General features: G+C 35.5%; 1 protein-coding gene across 1 annotated transcript in view; it reads left to right on the forward strand.

Annotated features, from left to right (window-relative positions):
• Positions 1-18,206, forward strand: part of CFAP54 (cilia and flagella associated protein 54) — a 116,737-nt gene that overhangs the window by 44,233 nt on the left and 54,298 nt on the right. The window contains exons 24-33 of the mRNA XM_075497492.1: positions 395-537; positions 3,066-3,213; positions 4,288-4,443; positions 6,059-6,181; positions 8,297-8,440; positions 9,817-9,913; positions 12,945-13,034; positions 14,147-14,273; positions 15,165-15,276; positions 16,822-16,970. Of these exons, the coding sequence (XP_075353607.1) occupies positions 395-537; positions 3,066-3,213; positions 4,288-4,443; positions 6,059-6,181; positions 8,297-8,440; positions 9,817-9,913; positions 12,945-13,034; positions 14,147-14,273; positions 15,165-15,276; positions 16,822-16,970 (1,289 nt within the window). The remainder of the gene's footprint in view (positions 1-394; positions 538-3,065; positions 3,214-4,287; positions 4,444-6,058; positions 6,182-8,296; positions 8,441-9,816; positions 9,914-12,944; positions 13,035-14,146; positions 14,274-15,164; positions 15,277-16,821; positions 16,971-18,206) is intronic.

Genomic DNA, 18,206 nt, shown 5'->3' on the forward strand with positions numbered 1-18,206 from the left:
GTGGCTCCATTTACATCCCATTATCCAGAGCAGCAGGGCATTCTGCAGTATTAGCAAAAGTAAAATGAACCTAGATAAAATAATATGCCTTCAAAAACTGCAGCACAGTACCTGTAAAGTAATCCACAAAGGGCTGTTAGATCCTTGGTTAACAGTCAAGAAACTCTTTTGCCTTCTCTGATGCTAATCCTGAAGGCAAACTAATATTAGTAGAATCAGATTGCTACTACATGTGTTTTATTCAAATATGTCAGAATATTCTTAGAGAAATTGTAAATTTACATGTTGGGGGGAGTTTTAAAACCTTTCTTTATGCTATAATCATATTTGGCTTGGCTATTCGATGAACACGGAAACTTGCTAAATTTTTTTGTTGTTGTTTTTTTTTGTGTAGGTAGCCTACCAGACTGGCAACTATACATTAGCCAGAGAAGCGTTTTCACCAGTGTGGGATTATTTTGTTTCAAATTCTTCTCCACTGCCTGCCAATGCAGCTGTTATTTCTGCAAGTAGTAATTTGACTATATCTGAAAACAGGTAACTGGCTAAAACAAAATTAAAATAATAGTTAATTATAGATGTGCACATTTTATTTTAAAGAGTACCAGGTTGTGAAATTTTGTCCAGACCAGCGATATGAAAAACATTCTGAAAAAAAAGGTGTGAAATGTGTTATAAAAATACAGTGTTTTATAATTAGCAGAGGATTTTTGTTATTTATGGAACTGCTAGCATTTACACACCTAATTCTTTATCATGATTGTTTTCTTAAGATAATTGGGAAACATTTATAAAGTGGCTATTAATTCTGTGTGATGCATTTTCATATGCAAAATATGTAATATGCACTGGGTTCTTGACTTTCCACTTAAGGGAGCAGTAGAGTTCAGAAATTGTGAAAATTTTGTCAAGAACACCACCCAAAATGGGTAAATGCTTGCTAATTTTGTTTTGGGGTGGCTATATAAATCTGCCAATAATCTTTGAATATACTAAAGTGCTTTAGAAGAGATAATTGAAATTAATTAATTTATAAATAGATTTCAAATGTTCAACCATAATATTATAGCTTTTTCATGATGACAAAGCCTAGCTAGAAATTTTGCGGTTACATTCACTGAAATTCAATAGATCCAAATGCATCAAATAAATCATAATGAATTATCATCCAATATAACTGAACACAAATAATCATCTTCACTTGCGCAGAATTCTTTTTAGACTAATTCTTTCATTAGGAAAGTTTTGGCAAACTTGTAGAGGAGGTATGAAAAAGTTTTGCAGCATCTCCATTTCAGTTTGACAGACTGGCTTAGTCTTGAAACTAGAATGACAAGAAGCAACCTTATTGCATGTGTGTTAATAGTTCTTGAATGTTTCAAGAATTAAAGAAAAAATAAAGAAATTAAGATCTTTGTTTCAAGAAATAGACATTAGGGGGATTTCCTAAAAGTTTTGTCAGAATAATTCCATTTCCACTTTACAGACAGAATAACTAGTAATCAGCTATTCTGAGACATATAATGTAGCTAGTGTTTTCTCTATATTGTTTTGACATACTTGCATCAGAGCCCACGGTTTTCTCATGCTGTTCGGATGCAAGCAGATAGTGTAGGCTCGTGTGTGCTTTGAATCCTGTAACAGGAGAAAGTAATGGGTCTAAGTGTACTTCTTGTTATTTGGGGCTCAGCCAGACCACTCGTGTGTATCCTGTCTGTCCTTCAAGTGCCATCATGTGTCTGATACTAGGCATACAAATTGACCGAGGGTCTTGATGTTACATGCCATGAGAGCATTTGGGATTTACAGGCAGCCTGTGGACTGCATTGATGCAGGCAGATAATCACTAGACATCCTATTTCATGACTATGTGGATGTTTTAAATCTATCCCTGGCCTAGACAACAAAGCAGGAATGCAAGTCTGGTCATTGTCTTTTTTTTGCACTTGTTTTTCATTAATCTTTTTTCCTAATCAGTTCTTCTTTTTTTTTTTTTTTAATCGCATACAGCTCGAGAGATAACATTTGAATGAAGCTACTTTCAGATAAATCAAATGAAGACAGAAAATTTTAAATAGCTGTACAAAGCAGTTTCAGGGATTTTGCTTTTCTGACAGTTATGTCCAAGCCTAATTTTTTTTTTTTTAACAATTAATACGGAAGATTCTCAAAGCTGCAGTATCAGTCCTGAAATAAAGCAGTGTCAGCTTTACTGATCGGTAGCTAAGAAATTACATGGACTAGCTTGAAAGTACATAGGACTTGAGTCCTAATTACATAGGACTCCTGTGTACTTTCAAGAGACAGTAGAGGGAGCTGGAAAGAAAGGAAACCTCTTGTTTCCAGCCAGAAGCCCTGTTGATATCTTGGTAATGTCAAGTATGTGAATGTGTCTATTTGATCTTCCTTCTTGAGTTTCAGTCTCTTTTACGAAATACAATCGAGGAGAAGGAGGAATTTATTTCTTATACTTCAAAATCATAGGATTTTTCCTGGAACAAAAATATATATTAAAAAAAGTAACAAGGACAAATGCCTCCCTACCCCCAGGGATGAAAAAAACCCAACAAAAAAGCAGGCAGAAGAAAAGAGATTCTTTTGAGACTTGCAATACAAGACATCAGTGATGAAACGGAGTCTGTTACTAATACTTAGTAATGGACTTCACAACTGCATGCGTCATTGTCAGAATACAGAACAATAATGTCTAAAAGGAGACAGCTAAAATAAATAAGCTGTAGCATCCCAAATTTTCAAAGAAAGTTCAAAGTAAGTTTCACTGGATTAGATGAAACAACTAAGGAAAAGCTGTCTTAGGAGAGCAGAACGTGGACAACAATTTGAAAAGGATTCTTATCCCTTTTATTTATTTTTTATGTTAGAAATTTTAAGCAATTTTTTCAGTTTTATGTATAAATCTTATTTCCAGAATAGCTACAGTAATCCTTTTTGTCCATAATTTTAAAATTAAAGACTGCTTTTTAATATAATGCAGTTTCAGGCATGTGATATCTGAATTATCATTGACATGCTTTTACCGTCCTTTTGCTGTTTTTATTTTGTAGGTTACGTTTTGAAGCTGTATCTCAGACATCTCCTATTACCTTGCACCTCTTTCTGCGGAATATATTTGCTGTCTGTGACATTAATGTCATGGAAGGAGCACTCTTCTGTGATTCCCTCTGTTCCAATGACATACTTTATAAGGAACAAGTATGTGTGGCTTAAAATAATATACTGGATTTGATTTTACCTTTTGATCAGCTTTATTTCATCATTGCAAGATAAATGTTGCAATGTACTAATCCTATTTACAGAATACTTCATTTTCTGTGAGTTATCTGGTCTTCCTTTCTGAAGTATTTTAGTAGTTGTTGGTTATTTTGTATCCTGGTGAAAAGATGGTTTCTGAATCAGTTGTTGCCGAATCCAAAGCCCACTGATTCCAACTGAGGAAGGATTTTCCTTGACTTCAGTGGTGGTAGACTATAATTTAAGAAAGAAGTATAATCATTGTTATTTTTATCCTACTAAGATGCACCTTGGATTTTTAATTTTAAACATTTCTGCTATTTAATACATATATTTTCATTAATATTGAGCTTCTAACAGGGTTTCATGGTTTTAATATACTAAGCTTCTTTTATCTTATTCAGGCTTTCTTATAGTATAACGGCATGTTAATGACAGAAAAACCCCTTTCTTTTTTATTTGGATAGTCAAGCTTTGCCTCCTGTATTATTACATTCCTGTTCCACTCTTTCTTTGCTGAAGTACTTGTCTTGTAGAACTGTGAGCATCAGTAAAAATCAGTAAACTCAGTCGGTTACTGAGTGACTTTACTGGATCTGCTCACCCATGCAAGGACTGCAGCAGGTAACTGGAAGGGAAAGGAAGAAGTTGTTATCCTCCCCTTACTTTGAGAGGTTAGAATGTGAAATTTCCACTCCACACAGGTTGAGGTTGTTAAACAGGCTTTGTAAATTATATGGGTAAATTCAGAGGGCACAATTAGGTCAAGAACAATTGTTTCCTTTAATATAATGAATAATGCTGCATTTGTTCTTCTAACAAAGTGTCAAGGTAATACTTCTAACAAGTGTCTAATACTTCTAACAAGTGTCTAATACTTCTAACAAGTGTCAAGGTAAATTCAGTTTTAAACTTTTATCTTACTTGCTGCTTACTCTGCTTTTTAAACTGCAATAACATTTGTCTTCTTACATTCTCAAATGATTTAAAACAACAGAAGTCATATTTGAATCAAAATGTGTTTTTCTTTTACAGATTGCTAGATTAGCAGAATGTGAAAGAATGACTGTGGCAATGGAACTTAGCAATTGGTTGAATGATGCAAGTTACACCCTGCAGTCTGTTGTACAATGTTATGGTCTACTTGCTCCAATTATTTATCACAAGATTTCTTCAGTGCCAGTAGTTCAGGTGAGAGCATTTTAAGACAAAGCAGCTGATATCCAAGTCCTGCAGTTACAGTGATTCAAATTAAACTTATAATGGAGTGTACACTGGAAGAGCTAAATATCTAGGCTTCGAGTTCTTAGTAGCTGCTGAAAGAAAAGCCTTTTATGGTTTTATGTGTTCCCAATGCATATATGCTCAGTGCAAGCTGCACGGATTCTGCTCTCAGCTATGCTAAAGTAACTGCAGCATATTGATCGTTTCTTCAGGATGATTTGTTGGTATTTTAAAACTATAGTAGAATTTACAATGTAACTTCTACTTGAATGCTATTTGCAGATGGCCATTTTGAGGAAAGAAAAGCAGCATTTGCCTATGGCGTTTTTTGGAATGTTTGCTTCATATACAGTTTTCTTTTCTTCTTAAAAAAAGAAGGCTATTCAATGTGTTGATAATGCAGTCTTTAGTTTTCAGGCATGTGCTCCTTTCCAGAAGCAAGCACCTTCTCTTTGAAAACAGAGTACCTGAATCCTTTCCTGCCATTTCTGAAGCAGCAGACGTGTTTTTTAGATTCAGCAAGGATACAGCAGAAACATGCAACTTTTTTCCTGTAATTAGGTAGTTTTGTCAGGGAGCAGCAGTAAGAGCATGTTTGCTCTATGAGGAAGGATGAGGTGACTGCAGTGCAGGCAAGGCATAGACTAGCAGCATCTGAACATGGCAGACAGAGCAGGGTGTTGGTAAGAGGATCCACTGAGAGTCCAGAGAAGGTGAAGTTATTGGGCTGGCCCAGGGTCCATCCAGGAGAAAAAGTCAGGAGCTGCAGGAGTTGGAGCCAGAGACTGGAGACAAGGCTACAACACAGGTCCGAGGTCCATCTAGGAGACAGAACTGAAGACCAGCACACCAATACCATAGCTCAAGCAGGGACTGAAGGCTTGTGTCCGAGCTTAACTGGGACTCCTGGGCCCCTGGGCAGAATGTGTGAGAGGAGGCTGCTCAGGGAATGACTACTGGGGCACTCAGGGCCCTGAGAAGTTTTTAGGAGTGTTTAGAAAAAAAATAATCTATTTACATACAGGGATACCCTCTTGCTTAAGAAGTTGTCGGCTGTGATGACCTACTAAAGGCACAGCTAACCACTGGAAATGGCTCCTGTTTCAGATTTCCTAATTAAAGGGAAAAATAATTTAGTTGTATGTTCTTTTCATATCTGATAGACAAAAATGGGGGAAAGAAGTCTTTTATTTTTAGAGCATACTGGAAACATTTTCCTTTCATTTAAAATTCTGACCAGCTCGATATATTTTTAAGCAGTCCTCTACTAGGAGTATGTCATCTCATTGAATTAAGCATTCTTTGATTTCATGTTAATTAAATCAGCAAAAATATCCATCACGTATCATATCTGTAATTTAATATCTGTGATTTTATGTGAACATGTTATTTATTCCAAAGGGCTGTGGTTGAAATCTTGACACCATTAAATTCAATGGAAATTTTATTATTGGCTTTTGTAGAGCTAGCATTTCATCCTATCCATTAGATTTCAAAATATTTTTGAAGTTCACCATCAAATACAATAGGCTTGTAAGTGTGTTGCAGACTCCAGACTTTGTTTTAACCCTTGTATTTACAGATCCTCATTAAGTGCTTGGCTGTCCTTCAAGAAATTCCAAGCGCTACTTTGCAGAGGAGGCAGGCAGGATGTTATGAGAGTATTCAGCATATGATAGCTTGTACTTCATTTTATACAGCAAAGGTATGTTGCGTATTATTGTGCTTACAGCTTAGTTTAAGATATAGCTCTTGTCATTTAGAGAAAAAAATGTTTTAGTAAGCTGGCCTTCGGAGTGATATCTTAGAGAATTGTCACTCTTAAATAGTAAAAGTGTAGAAATATTTGTTAGTATCTTTGTATCATTTTATATAATAATGACATTTTGACTTTTTAATAGAATTGAGAATTTTCATTTGTTCAGAAAATAGACTGTAACTATTAGTCTGTGACTTGAAATCTGTATTTTATATCATTGTGTGTATTTTTACATTTAAGAAAGTACTATTTTCAATAAGGCCTATATGCAATATATAAATTTAAAAGTTTATTTACTGCAAATAGGACATATTTGTAGTTTTAATCAGATTAGCATATATGGCTTATTTGCTAATTAGATACAAGAAACTTTATACTATTCAGTCCCACATGCTGGCAGGAACATAAACACCTTGACTTCTGACCATAATACATATCTGTAGATCACATTTATGATTCAGATACTCAACCTGTTTAGTGAGATAAGGAGAAACATGGTACTGGTAGGATTTTTTTCCTCAGGTATAGAGACATGCTAGAGTTAAAGTACCTGCCACAATAAATGTATGATGCTGAAAAAGTCAGCTTTCCTCTAGCTTTGAGTAGACCTCAGCTAAGAGCTCATACTGAAGCTGAGCTGTGGCTGATGCTTTGAGGGATTCCCCTATGTTGATGATCCCTCACCCCAGTCCTTATAGGAGCTGGATCTCTGTGCTCACCTCACAAGACCAGATCAGTGTCCAATATCCTTAAAAGTGCACTGTAAGAAGACCCAGTTTTCATTCTTTCTATAAAGATGAGTACTTTAAGCCTTGGTGTTGTAATTTTCTTCATATTAATCAATTATTTCCTGGCTGTGAGCGCAGTGTCAGGGCATGGGGAGGGCTGGGGAGCCAGGAGCCGAGGGCAATGCCATGGCCAGCAGGGCAGCACCTGGCAGTCAGGTTCAACCAGGAATTCAGATCATCGGGTGAGTTTGTGGTGATGAGGCAGGTCTGAGCTGAAGCTGGCAAGTCAGGTCTGGTGAGGGTAGCTAGGGTCAGACACAGCCCAGCAGGCTAGTCCAGTGTGATGGGAGCAGTCTGCGGTCAAGCTGAGGAGTCAGTCCATGGGTCAGGTGTCCAGACCAGTGGATCCATTGCCAGGCCCAGGCATGGCTTGGAGCATGCTGGAGACCAGCATTCCCGCCTCATAGGAGCTGGCAGGGACTGTAGGCTCAGGCCTGAGCTGAAGGGGAGCTCCTGGCCCCATGGGTGGAGGGCCAAGGTGGAGGCTATCAAGGCCAATAATGCCTATTAGGAACCCTGAAACCTTGATACAGTGTTTGCTTGTAGTTGGATTCCCCAGCTAAATGACTGTCTGCTTGTATGTCTGATTTTTTTTTTTCCTTAAAGATAGCATTTCAACAGACTAGCATACAGAATAGCACACAGAATGAGTGAATTGCAAATGCTTCTGATTAATCCATGGTATATGGTTTTCTGTTGAGTTACAGTCAGTAATCTATACACTTATTTTGTATCCCAAAGACAAACATCCTAACGTGAAGTTACCTTGTATATAGTAGAAGCACTTTGGCCTTTAGAGCTCTGTCTAAAGAAGATAAAGCCATCTAAAAACATTCCCTACACTGTTCGTTTATAAATTTCATGATTTTAAAAATAAATTTCACCACTCCTTTCACTAATACAGTTGGGATTTTCAAATGTGCACTTGATACCAGAGAGGTAAATGAGGATCATTTTGTTACCCTTTATATTCTTTGATAGCAGTACTGCCTGAGAACAGGGAGAATGTCAATCACAGCAATAGATACTTCTGGTTAAATCTTTCTATTCTCTGAGGGATAGGTTAAGCAGAAGTAGAACACATAGAAAACATATCTGCAATTCCAATTATTTTACAGGTTTATAGTCCTGTTTTTTAATGAAAGGAAACTTAAGTATTAAGTAATTAATTTCTATTTATAATATTCATGCATTTTGACAATTGTAAGTAGACAATAATGAAACATTACATGTTATGCAAAACAAAAATATATAACTGATGATTCTTTAATAGGTACTACGTTCATGGAAAGAATATGAACTAGCAGTAATTATTGTTAATTACGGGAAAAAATTGTTGGATTCCTTGCCAACAACCTCACCCTGCCTGTCAGAAGCTATGAAAACTGAAGAAACACACACTAACAAAGAAGTTAAAGTAATTGCTCTGTTTTCTACTTTTTCTTTTCTCTAAATACTGTATTCTATTCTTTTGAAGACTACATTTATTAACATTTTGTTTTAGAAGTGATTGTATGGAATAAGAGTTTCCTTGTAGAATAAGAGTACCCAAAGCGCAGCTGAGAGGCTTCTATTTAATTGTAGGCATCTTTGTTAAGAACGGTTGCAGATTGCAGTGGATACAGGGTCTCATCTTGTTGAACTGGAGAGGGCTTTGCAATACAACAGTTCAGAGCCATGAGGATCCTGCAGATATTTATTCGCACATCCCTAACTGATCTTCACATATAGTTTCAGGAATGCTTTATTAGACAGAAAAAATAATTAAAGCACTGTATAAGTAAAGAAGAGCAAAAATATCCTAAATAATGTAGAAATTTAGCTTCTCATTTTGTGCAGCAGCTGCTTGAAACTGAGTCGTAATAAGGGAGTAACTTAGGAATTGTGTACACTGAAAAATATTTCTCAATGGAGGAAGAAATTTCAACCTCAAAGACCTTAATACTTGAATTACAAAGAGATGCAGCAGGTTGTGAGGATTTCCTGCAACTTAGAATCAGAGTAAAGTGTTGATTCTCCGAACTTTTCTATCTGTTTTTTCTTGAAATAATTTTAGAAGAGATTTTACTGGAGAGGAGATTTGAAAAAGAGGTAAGAAAGTAGGAATAATGAGAGGGGAAGAAAGGAAGCAGTGTGAGCATGAAACAGACATATTAAAGAGAGGGACAAAAAGTCAATCAGCTTACAGGGAAGGATTTCTGTAAAAAAATTTGTAGGACACTGATAGGATCCAGGACAAAATTTTTTCCATTGTTTATTGCTGAGTTTGTGTTATCTGCTCCTAGGTTCATACTGAAAAAGAGGAAGGAATCTAAGACCGTAGGAACAATATAATATCTTGAGCCAAGCAGGGCTGACTGAAAATTAATTTTCACCAAAGTGAAAAAAAGAACTACTTCCTTTCCAGAGGCAGATTCTGATTTCTGTAGGCAGTAAATAATCTACAAAAGATTCTTTTTTCTGGAAAACAACATATTTTGTCAAACAATCTATTAAAATATGTTGTTCTAGTAGCATGTGGGACTTCCCTAAAAATTTATTTGGTGGAAGAGCAACTCCGCTCACTCCCTTGGAGATCAATCAAGAATGAATCATGGCCAGGTTTTTGAAGCCATGCTAAAAAATTTATGAACATCAATTTTATTTCACTTGAAAAGAAAAATAAAACAATATTGATGAAATTATCAGATATAGAATGAGAAGACTTGGGATCTAACCTAAACTCCACTATTGACCTGCTGGTTTTAGTTAGGTAAAAGCTAAGTTTTCATAACTAAGTATTGGATATTTCAGACTGCTTCTGCAAAGACATCCCATTTAGCTGCAATGGAAAAAGCAACAGAAAATCTAAGTGCTCTTGAATCAAATCTCCTCAGACTGACAAAACCAGGTGGGTGTACTATTAAAACACTTCTTACCTTTTTATATGGAATGTTCTATGGTTTATTTGTAAAAATGATTTACGTAAAAAGTACTCTTATTTCATATATCTTCCATGATAAATCAACCAAAATCATAATTTCAGTGATCTTATTTATACCTGGTAGTGATGTGTGTAATGGCTTTTATTCATCTTTTTCATCATTTCCACTAAAACACTCATTCCTTCTTAGAAAGGAATGGTCATTTTTGTTCCATTCTGCAAATATAGATGTTCTCCCAATCTGTGTAAACTGGGTTCCATATTATTTAGGCTTGCTTTATCTTCCTAAATCAGAAAATGCAGTGGCAAAGACCATTGTCCATTTATAGCATGTCTTACTATCCTACCAGTGCTAGTAGTAATGACCACTGCAGGAAATTTTAGTGGAGAAAAGGCTTCCTGAAGAAAGTTAACAGAAATTGTCCTTTTTGTGAAGGAATTGCATGTATACTAGCATTTAACTACCTTGTAACTCAGGAATTAATATATCAACTTTAAAATATTTTAAGAGTCTGGATTAAGCACAAGAATTTTCAGGCTAATAGTTCTGCCAAAGTTAGATGCATTAATAAGTAGGACTTATAAAGGGAATTTGATTAGAACTTAAAACACACAGCCACTACTGATTTTTTTTCCATTATATTTACATCGTGTCTTGTACCCTTTGGAGCCTGGAGAGAATCATAGAATAAGTTATGTTGGAAGGCATTTCTGGAAGGCATTTATCCCAACCCCCTGCTCAAAACAGGTACAATTAGATCAGGTTGCTCTGGGACTTGTCCAGTCAAGTTTTGAATCTCTCTGGAGAAAGAGATTTTGCAAGCTTTATGGGAAATCTGTTCCAATAGTTGACCACCCTTTAGGTGGTCAACTTTTTAAGAAAAAGGTTTTCTTTGTATCTATTTAGAATTTTCTGATTTCCAGCTTGTGTCTATTGCCTCTTGTGCTATCAGTGAGGACAGTCTATCTCCACATTCTGTATTCCTCCTATTAGGTAGGCATAGACTCCTCTTAGCCTTCTTTTCTTAAGACTGAATAAACCCAATTCTCTCAGCCTCTTCTTGCTTTGTCATGCACTGTAGCTCCTTATCACCTTGGTGGCCCTTCACTGGACTTACTCCGGTACGTCAGTGTCTTATACTACAGTGTCCAAAACCAAACACAGTAATCTAGATGTGGTCTCACAAGTGCTGAATAGAGGGGAACCATCACTTCCCTTGACCTGCTGGTTATGCTGTTTCTAATACAGGCCAGTATGCAGCTGGTCTTTGCTGCAAGGGCATGCTGCTGACTCATGTTCTAGTTATCGTCGTCATCTGTGTATATGCATTTGTCTTAGAAGAGAAAGCATTTCTGTAATAAATAGGATAAAAAGAGTGACGCAAAAATTTCATTCATCTGTGCACTGATCCTTCATTTTTTGCTGCTGACACTGATGCCTGCATTCCTGCAGAACAAGTTACAGAATGAATGAATTCTGTAAGTTAATTGAAAATTACATTGATTACTTAATAAAATGATGTTCCATTCTTACTTAATAGAAAGTTAAATTAATGGGTTGATCAGTTAGAGAAGAACACATTTTCAGTAATTGGTAAATATGTGATGGCTGAAGTCTGCTCTGTTGCTGAAATAGCATATTCGTCAATAAGTTTCAGGATATAAATTGAAGAGGAGTCTTTTGCTGGGGCCATGCAAAACAAATAGCAAAGCTTACAGCTGTCCTTACAAATATGAATAAGTGGGTTAGGACAATGTGCACACCTGTAGGGCATGCTGTTAAAAATATTTGGAAAAACCTTGTCATAGGAAATCCTTAAAAGTGGATCAACACTTATTCCGTTGATGATAGTCTACAAGAAAAATGAAAATGAGCTGAATCTGCCTCTTTCATAAGAAACTGAGAAAAACAAAATATTTCATACACAGTACAATTTAAATTCTGAAATTTCAAATGTTTTCCCATTTAAAAATTTTTGGGAGGTATTATTCTTTGTGAAGATGCTCATTTGAAGCAATATATTTTCAAACTTGTCAGATAGGAGAGAGTACTAATAAAGAGTATGACTTGTCCTAAAAATAAAATTAAAAAAAAAATCTGCTTGTCCTGCTGGCTGTCCTATTTAATCGGACATTATTTGCATCCCAGCAGGCTTCAACTGACTGCTACCACTGGAGGGTGTAGCTATTGATCCAGTATCACAACTGGTTGTTCCACAGTGCATTTTTAACCTTGCTTTTTTCAGGGAATAGCTGCATTGATCTTTTTCAACCACAGAACTTGCCTAAGCACAAAATTTGTAGGTCATGTTTCTTTATTAAGGCAAAATAGCAACTAGCACGTGCAACATTGTTGTGGTGCTCATCAGCTGGTAATGTAGTTGTGTTTAACTCTCAGAAGCTTGAATCCAAGTTGTTGGTCTCCTATATATTATACATGCTATTTATATCTCTATATTGTATATATGATTTACACCTATATCTAATACATTATTTATTGAATAGAAATAAATTTGTATACATATATTTATATAAATATTTAGGAGAAGAAAAAAAGAATTCCTTTACCTACTTATGCTATCCATATGCCGAGCATGTACGTAAGCACTAGTCACTAGTAGCATCATGTGTTCAGTTCATGCTGTATAGCTTTAAATACATTTTCAGGCATGTCCTTACTGCACATCATCCTCCACAGATGATTTTTATGGACTTTTGTTAGACCTCTGATGAACTCCAGACATTCTGCTCATTAGTCTAGTAGCTGGAAGTTCATCAGCCACATCTGTAAGCTCTTCATTATTTAAGTGGCACAGCTGCTTATGTTAGAAGAAAAGAGCAAGCTTTTGAATTTCTCTCTGGACAACAGTGAGAGATTTAAAAGCAAACTCTGTGCTAAGGAAGGATTTTTCTAGTCTTCAGTTACGATTCCAGGTAGAGTTTCTATTGTACACTGTCACTGCTTGTCATAATGGATTTGATTTGGTTATTGATGTAGCTCGTGGATCAGAGCTTACAGGACAGGAAGATCCCTTGTTCCTTTACCCTGTAATTTCATGTTGGACATCAAACAGTGCTTATCGAGAAGGTAGGATAATTGGTGTTTATTTTAATGGTAAAGACTTCTTTACTTCAGAAAGTTGCTAGTAATGCTATCTACTTCTTGCTTGGAATAAGCTCTTGGAAACTTTCTCTTCATTTTGTTCTCAAATATACAAAATCAAGCAAAACATAGCTTAAAAAAAGTTCTTAATATAGTCACATTTAGAGGTGTATGAAATACCTGCCACAAATTATTTTAGATGTTGATGTTAAGTATCTAAAATATTAATATTTTAAATAATTTGAGTAATGTTTATTTTCTAATAACCTTAAAAATTATCTCTTTTTTTTAAAGTTGTGTCAAGTTTTCAAAGATTCTGTTTGCGTGGCATGTTCTTTTTAAATTGAGATACCCCATTTCCACATTAAATTATGTTACTGAAAGAGGAATTCAGAAAAGTCTGATTACACTTGTGTTTTTGAAATCATATTTAAGATTCTGGTATGTGGCCTTTGCCACTGCCTTATTTTTTTTGGTACTGGTGTTCAAAATAACAACGATAGGATAAATACTTATTTATTTCTTGATGGTAAAAAATTATGAAGACAGCCAAACAGTAAAAGCAGTTTGCAAACAATTAAAAAGCTGCCTAAAATCTAGACAACACAGCTCCATTGCTGCAATGAGAACGGTGTGATGCTTGTACACTAATGTGACTGTCACTGAGCAGAGCAACCTAAATGAACAGGATGCAGTTACTTTCTTTATACTTGCTTTATTGTTTTTTTCAGGATTTTCAGGCATGTGTACAATTAGGCATGTTGAATATTGTTATAAAATATTTTTGCGCTACGTACTGCATGATATAAAAATAGTTCCAAACCTGTTTTCTCGGTCCCTAGAATGTTTGTCATTCTAGGAGTGTAAACAGAGTGAACTTGTGATTCTGGATGCCCAGTCACAAGAAGTATTTAGCAACTGCTATTGTGTATCATGACCTATCTGATTATAGTATCAGTATGCCTTTTCTTCATCAGCATGCAACATGACATAAATATGTGCTTTGAGACATACATAGCTGTAATTATAGCTGAATTCAGAAACCTGTTACAGCATAAATACAAAAAATGTGTTAACTATTTGTTACTTTATTGCAGTGATGAAATTCAGAAAGAAATCACGTTTTCTTGAGTTCTTTGATCAAGTTTTGCACAAAATCCTGAATGAAGAGAAGTTTCAATGTGTTCTGGAATGGGCAGGCAATGTGCAAGTTTACTTGAAAAGGTAGATCTCTATTATAGCAGTAGCGAAAAACTACTACTTAGGTTCACCAGTGACAGTTACAGCAGAAACTGTAAATTGTACCTGGTAGACAACCCATCTGGAGCCATTTCCATGGCTCCTAGTCTGCAGAAGTTCCATGAACACAGAGGATTATATAGCTATAGAAAATATTGTATTGTGACCGCATTACACATGGAGACTTCTCCCCTGGCTGTGTCTGTTCAAAACTCCTGTCTACCATCAGCAACTTCCAGGATTTTCCTTTTCAAAGACACCACTTGGTAATATGGCCATTTGCCATATTATTATGAGACAGTGGGATAACTTAGAAAAGTATGTTGGGTTAAATCAAAAGCAAACTGATCAGGGCCTACTGTAGTGTCTAAAAAAAAATTCTATGCTGAAAAGATAAGTGGAACCAAATTGTAGACACTAAACTAAAAGGATCCCAAATAAATGTAACTGTAACTTTGTGAAAAATGCACATCAGTATTTCTAAAATTTGAAAAGCAAATAATCAGTGAAAAGGAGATATATTATAGGGGAGAGGAATTGCTGTTACAAAAAAACCCTGGACATGAGGAAGTTCTTTACAGAATTCCATAGTAGAATTTGGGTAATGAAGCAAACGCTTTTGTTTTATTAGGAGTTAGGAAGGTGAGATAGTTGTTACCTATAAATTCAGATTTCTATAATAAACCTTGAAAGTGAACACTTCCTATTTTCTGAAGGGGAAGAAGGAAAGAAAACCTGCTGAATTTAAAACTCCCAATGAAATAGGAATTGCATGTGCTCTACCTTTTCCCAAAGATAACCCTTTAACTATGAAAGGAGTTTAACATGATGATGATGATTATTATTATTATTATTTTAACATTATTTGTTTGTCAGGAGGAACGACCACCTTCTCTGTATCAATGGAATTTCAACGCAAGAAACAAGTTCTCCCACTCTGTCAGAAGGCATGGCTAGACACGCTACAGGAGTTGTAGAGTTTCAGAAAGTAAGTTTCATTTTTAAGGAGTCATGTATGTCTTTACTGGCAGCAATACCATAAGCACAAAAATAAATTTTTAAAAGCTATCTCATAAAAACCTCAGCTAGAGACATGCATAATTACTAAAATTTGGGACACAAGCTCTAGTCCAGAGCTCACCTCTGTGCTCCTAAATCCAGGAAGAAAAGTTGGCATGGGATTTATCTGAAAGACCAACAATCATGAGGAATTTGAGATGAGTCAGAGTAATGCATTCCAAAATCAATGAAAATTGCCTTTCACCAGCTGCCTTTAAAAAACCCAATATGTTAATAGGAAATGCCTTGGGTACCATCACATTAAGAAAAGGAGATCAGTGTAGGCCTTTTTGTACAATATGTTGTACTTACACTTTTTCATGAGTAGTTGTTCATGGTTAACTCCTTGTGCAGATATTCTAATTGCACGATAAAGGCATTTTGTTCAGAATTATTTTAAAATAACCTTTTGCTTTTATTGGAAGGTAAGAATAATCTTAATGGATTTGTATTGTTTTGGAGGAAGTTTTCTCCGTCATAACCTTCTAGTAATGCTGTAATACTGCTAGCATCTGAGATAGATTAGGGAAAGGGATTTCTGTCTCAGTTTTTGCATTGCAAAGTTTTACTATCTATACTAATAGGAAAAGATCTAGCATTATTTTTGAGATGAAAAACACTGGTATATTGTCCTGGTTTCGGCTGGGATAGAGTTAATTTTCTTCCCAGTAGCTGGTATAGTGCTGCGTTCTGGATTTACTATGAGAATAATGTTGATAACACACTGATGGTTTAGGTGTTGCTAAGTAGTGCTTATACTGAATTAAGGACTTTTCAGCTTCCCATGCTCTGCCAGGTGCACGAGAAGCTGGGAGGGAGCACAGCCAGGACAGCTGACCCAAACTGGCCAAAGGGCTATTCCATACCGTAGGACATCATGCTCAGTATATAAACCGGGGGGAGTTGGCCAGGGAGCAGCGACCGCTGCTTGGGGATGGGCTGGGCATTGGTCAGTGGGTGGTGAGCAATTGCATTGTTTGTCACTTGTTTTGTACATTCTTTTATCATTATTATTATTATTATTATTATTATTATTATTATTATTATTATTATTATTATCTTCCTCAGCTGTCCTATTAAACTGTCTTTATTTCAACCCACAGGTTTTACGTTTTTTTCCTGATTCTCTCTGCCATCCCACCGGGGGTGGGGGGAGGGTGAGCGAGCGGCTGTGTGGTGCTTAGTTGACAACTGGGGTTAAACCACAACAGATATGAAAGATAATATTTGGGGACCTGGCTGGCTTCTTAGTGTCAGGTGTTTGACATATACCTTCCAGAAAAATTGTAAAGCTTTCTGGGATATTAAATATTTCTTTTGCTGTCTTATTTTGACAAACAGTTCCAGAATTTATTTTCTGTTCTATTCTGTTCTTGCATAAGCCAAACTGCTGTATACCTCAAGTAATTGATAATGTAGGTATGAATAAGCAGTTGAAGTATATTTAAGATTTTCATAGAAGATTTTTTTAAAGAGTATGGAGACCTCACCTTTAAAGAAACCAGAGGCATCAACTTTAAAGAAGCCAAGAAAAGAAGCCTTGAGTCCTATTCGAAAAAGACAGACTCTTAGACAGTATTTCATGAAACATCCAAACATAATGAAATCTCCAGAAGCGCAAAGGTAAATGAACATAAGTTGTCAGGTTCATATACAGAACCAAAATATTTTGACTGGAATTTAGTTTACAGTTAAGTGTATATTTTAAAACTTTTTTCTGTCAAAGGGATGAATTTGTTCACAGTCCACTCACTTTTCTGTTTTAGTTTGGTATAAAATTGGCTTCCACTCAAGAGAACAAAATCTATCTTATTTCTACTTTAGAGAATAAAACTGTTGAAGATTTTGAAGTCTTTGTATTAATAATTGAAGACTGTATTTCAGTTGTGTGAGCTTGAGTGTGTTGATTCATCATGGTGGAAAAGCTATGTTAATCTGCATACTATAATGCTTTTCAAACTGTGTTGGGGAGCTCACCTGTTAGAAATCTAATAAATGTTTACTTGTTCCTGATGTTCAGGTAGTTTCAGAATGATTTTTGTCATCCTTTTGCTAGGCTTTTTGGATTATCTGTTCTATAGCTTTTGGAAAACTGTTTCTTGATAGAAATAAATGAAAATTCATTCACCTCTTCTTTTGGCAGATAATTTTATATATTTGGTTAACTCACTAATAACAGTACCTTCTGATCTAAAGGAATTTGTAGTATTAATTACCTGGTGCTTTGGTCACTTATGCTTCCAGCAATTAGCAAGTAGAAAACTAGAAATATCTGAATATAAGCAATCACATAACTGATTCTGGAAGTGTTTTAAATAAAGAACCTCAAAAACGTCTTCCATACACTATCTTCTAAATATTTACCTAAACCATCCATTTTTCCTCCTCAACAGAAAAAACCCACCTTACTTAACATTATTTCCATGGCTTTCAGTGGAAGAGGGGATGTTTAACTTATCCTGGGCTTTTTGCTTTTTCAGCTACTCTTTCATATCTTGCATAATAATATTACTGTATATTATAATCAACATTGTGTATGGTGTACTGTTCTGCCCACATTTTAAAGGTGGAAAACAGGCAGAAAAATAACTTAGATTGATAAAGGGATCAGTTTACAGTTTATAAAAAAGAAAAAATTATATTTGATTTGACTACCCCATTATATGTGTGCAAGGTAATACAGAATTGTTTGATCTGGCAGAGAAACATAAAAAAAAATCTATGGCTGGTAATTAAAGCCAAGCATCCAAATTTGAAAGAAAATGTTTTCTTCACATTGAGGATGATTAGCTACCAAAAAACAGCAATAAAAGGAATGATCCAAATTTATAGAATAATAGTAGACCTTCTGTCTCCTGA

Source organism: Mycteria americana, chromosome 1, assembly GCF_035582795.1.
Source record: "Mycteria americana isolate JAX WOST 10 ecotype Jacksonville Zoo and Gardens chromosome 1, USCA_MyAme_1.0, whole genome shotgun sequence".
NCBI classification, from domain to species: Eukaryota; Metazoa; Chordata; class Aves; order Ciconiiformes; family Ciconiidae; genus Mycteria; species Mycteria americana.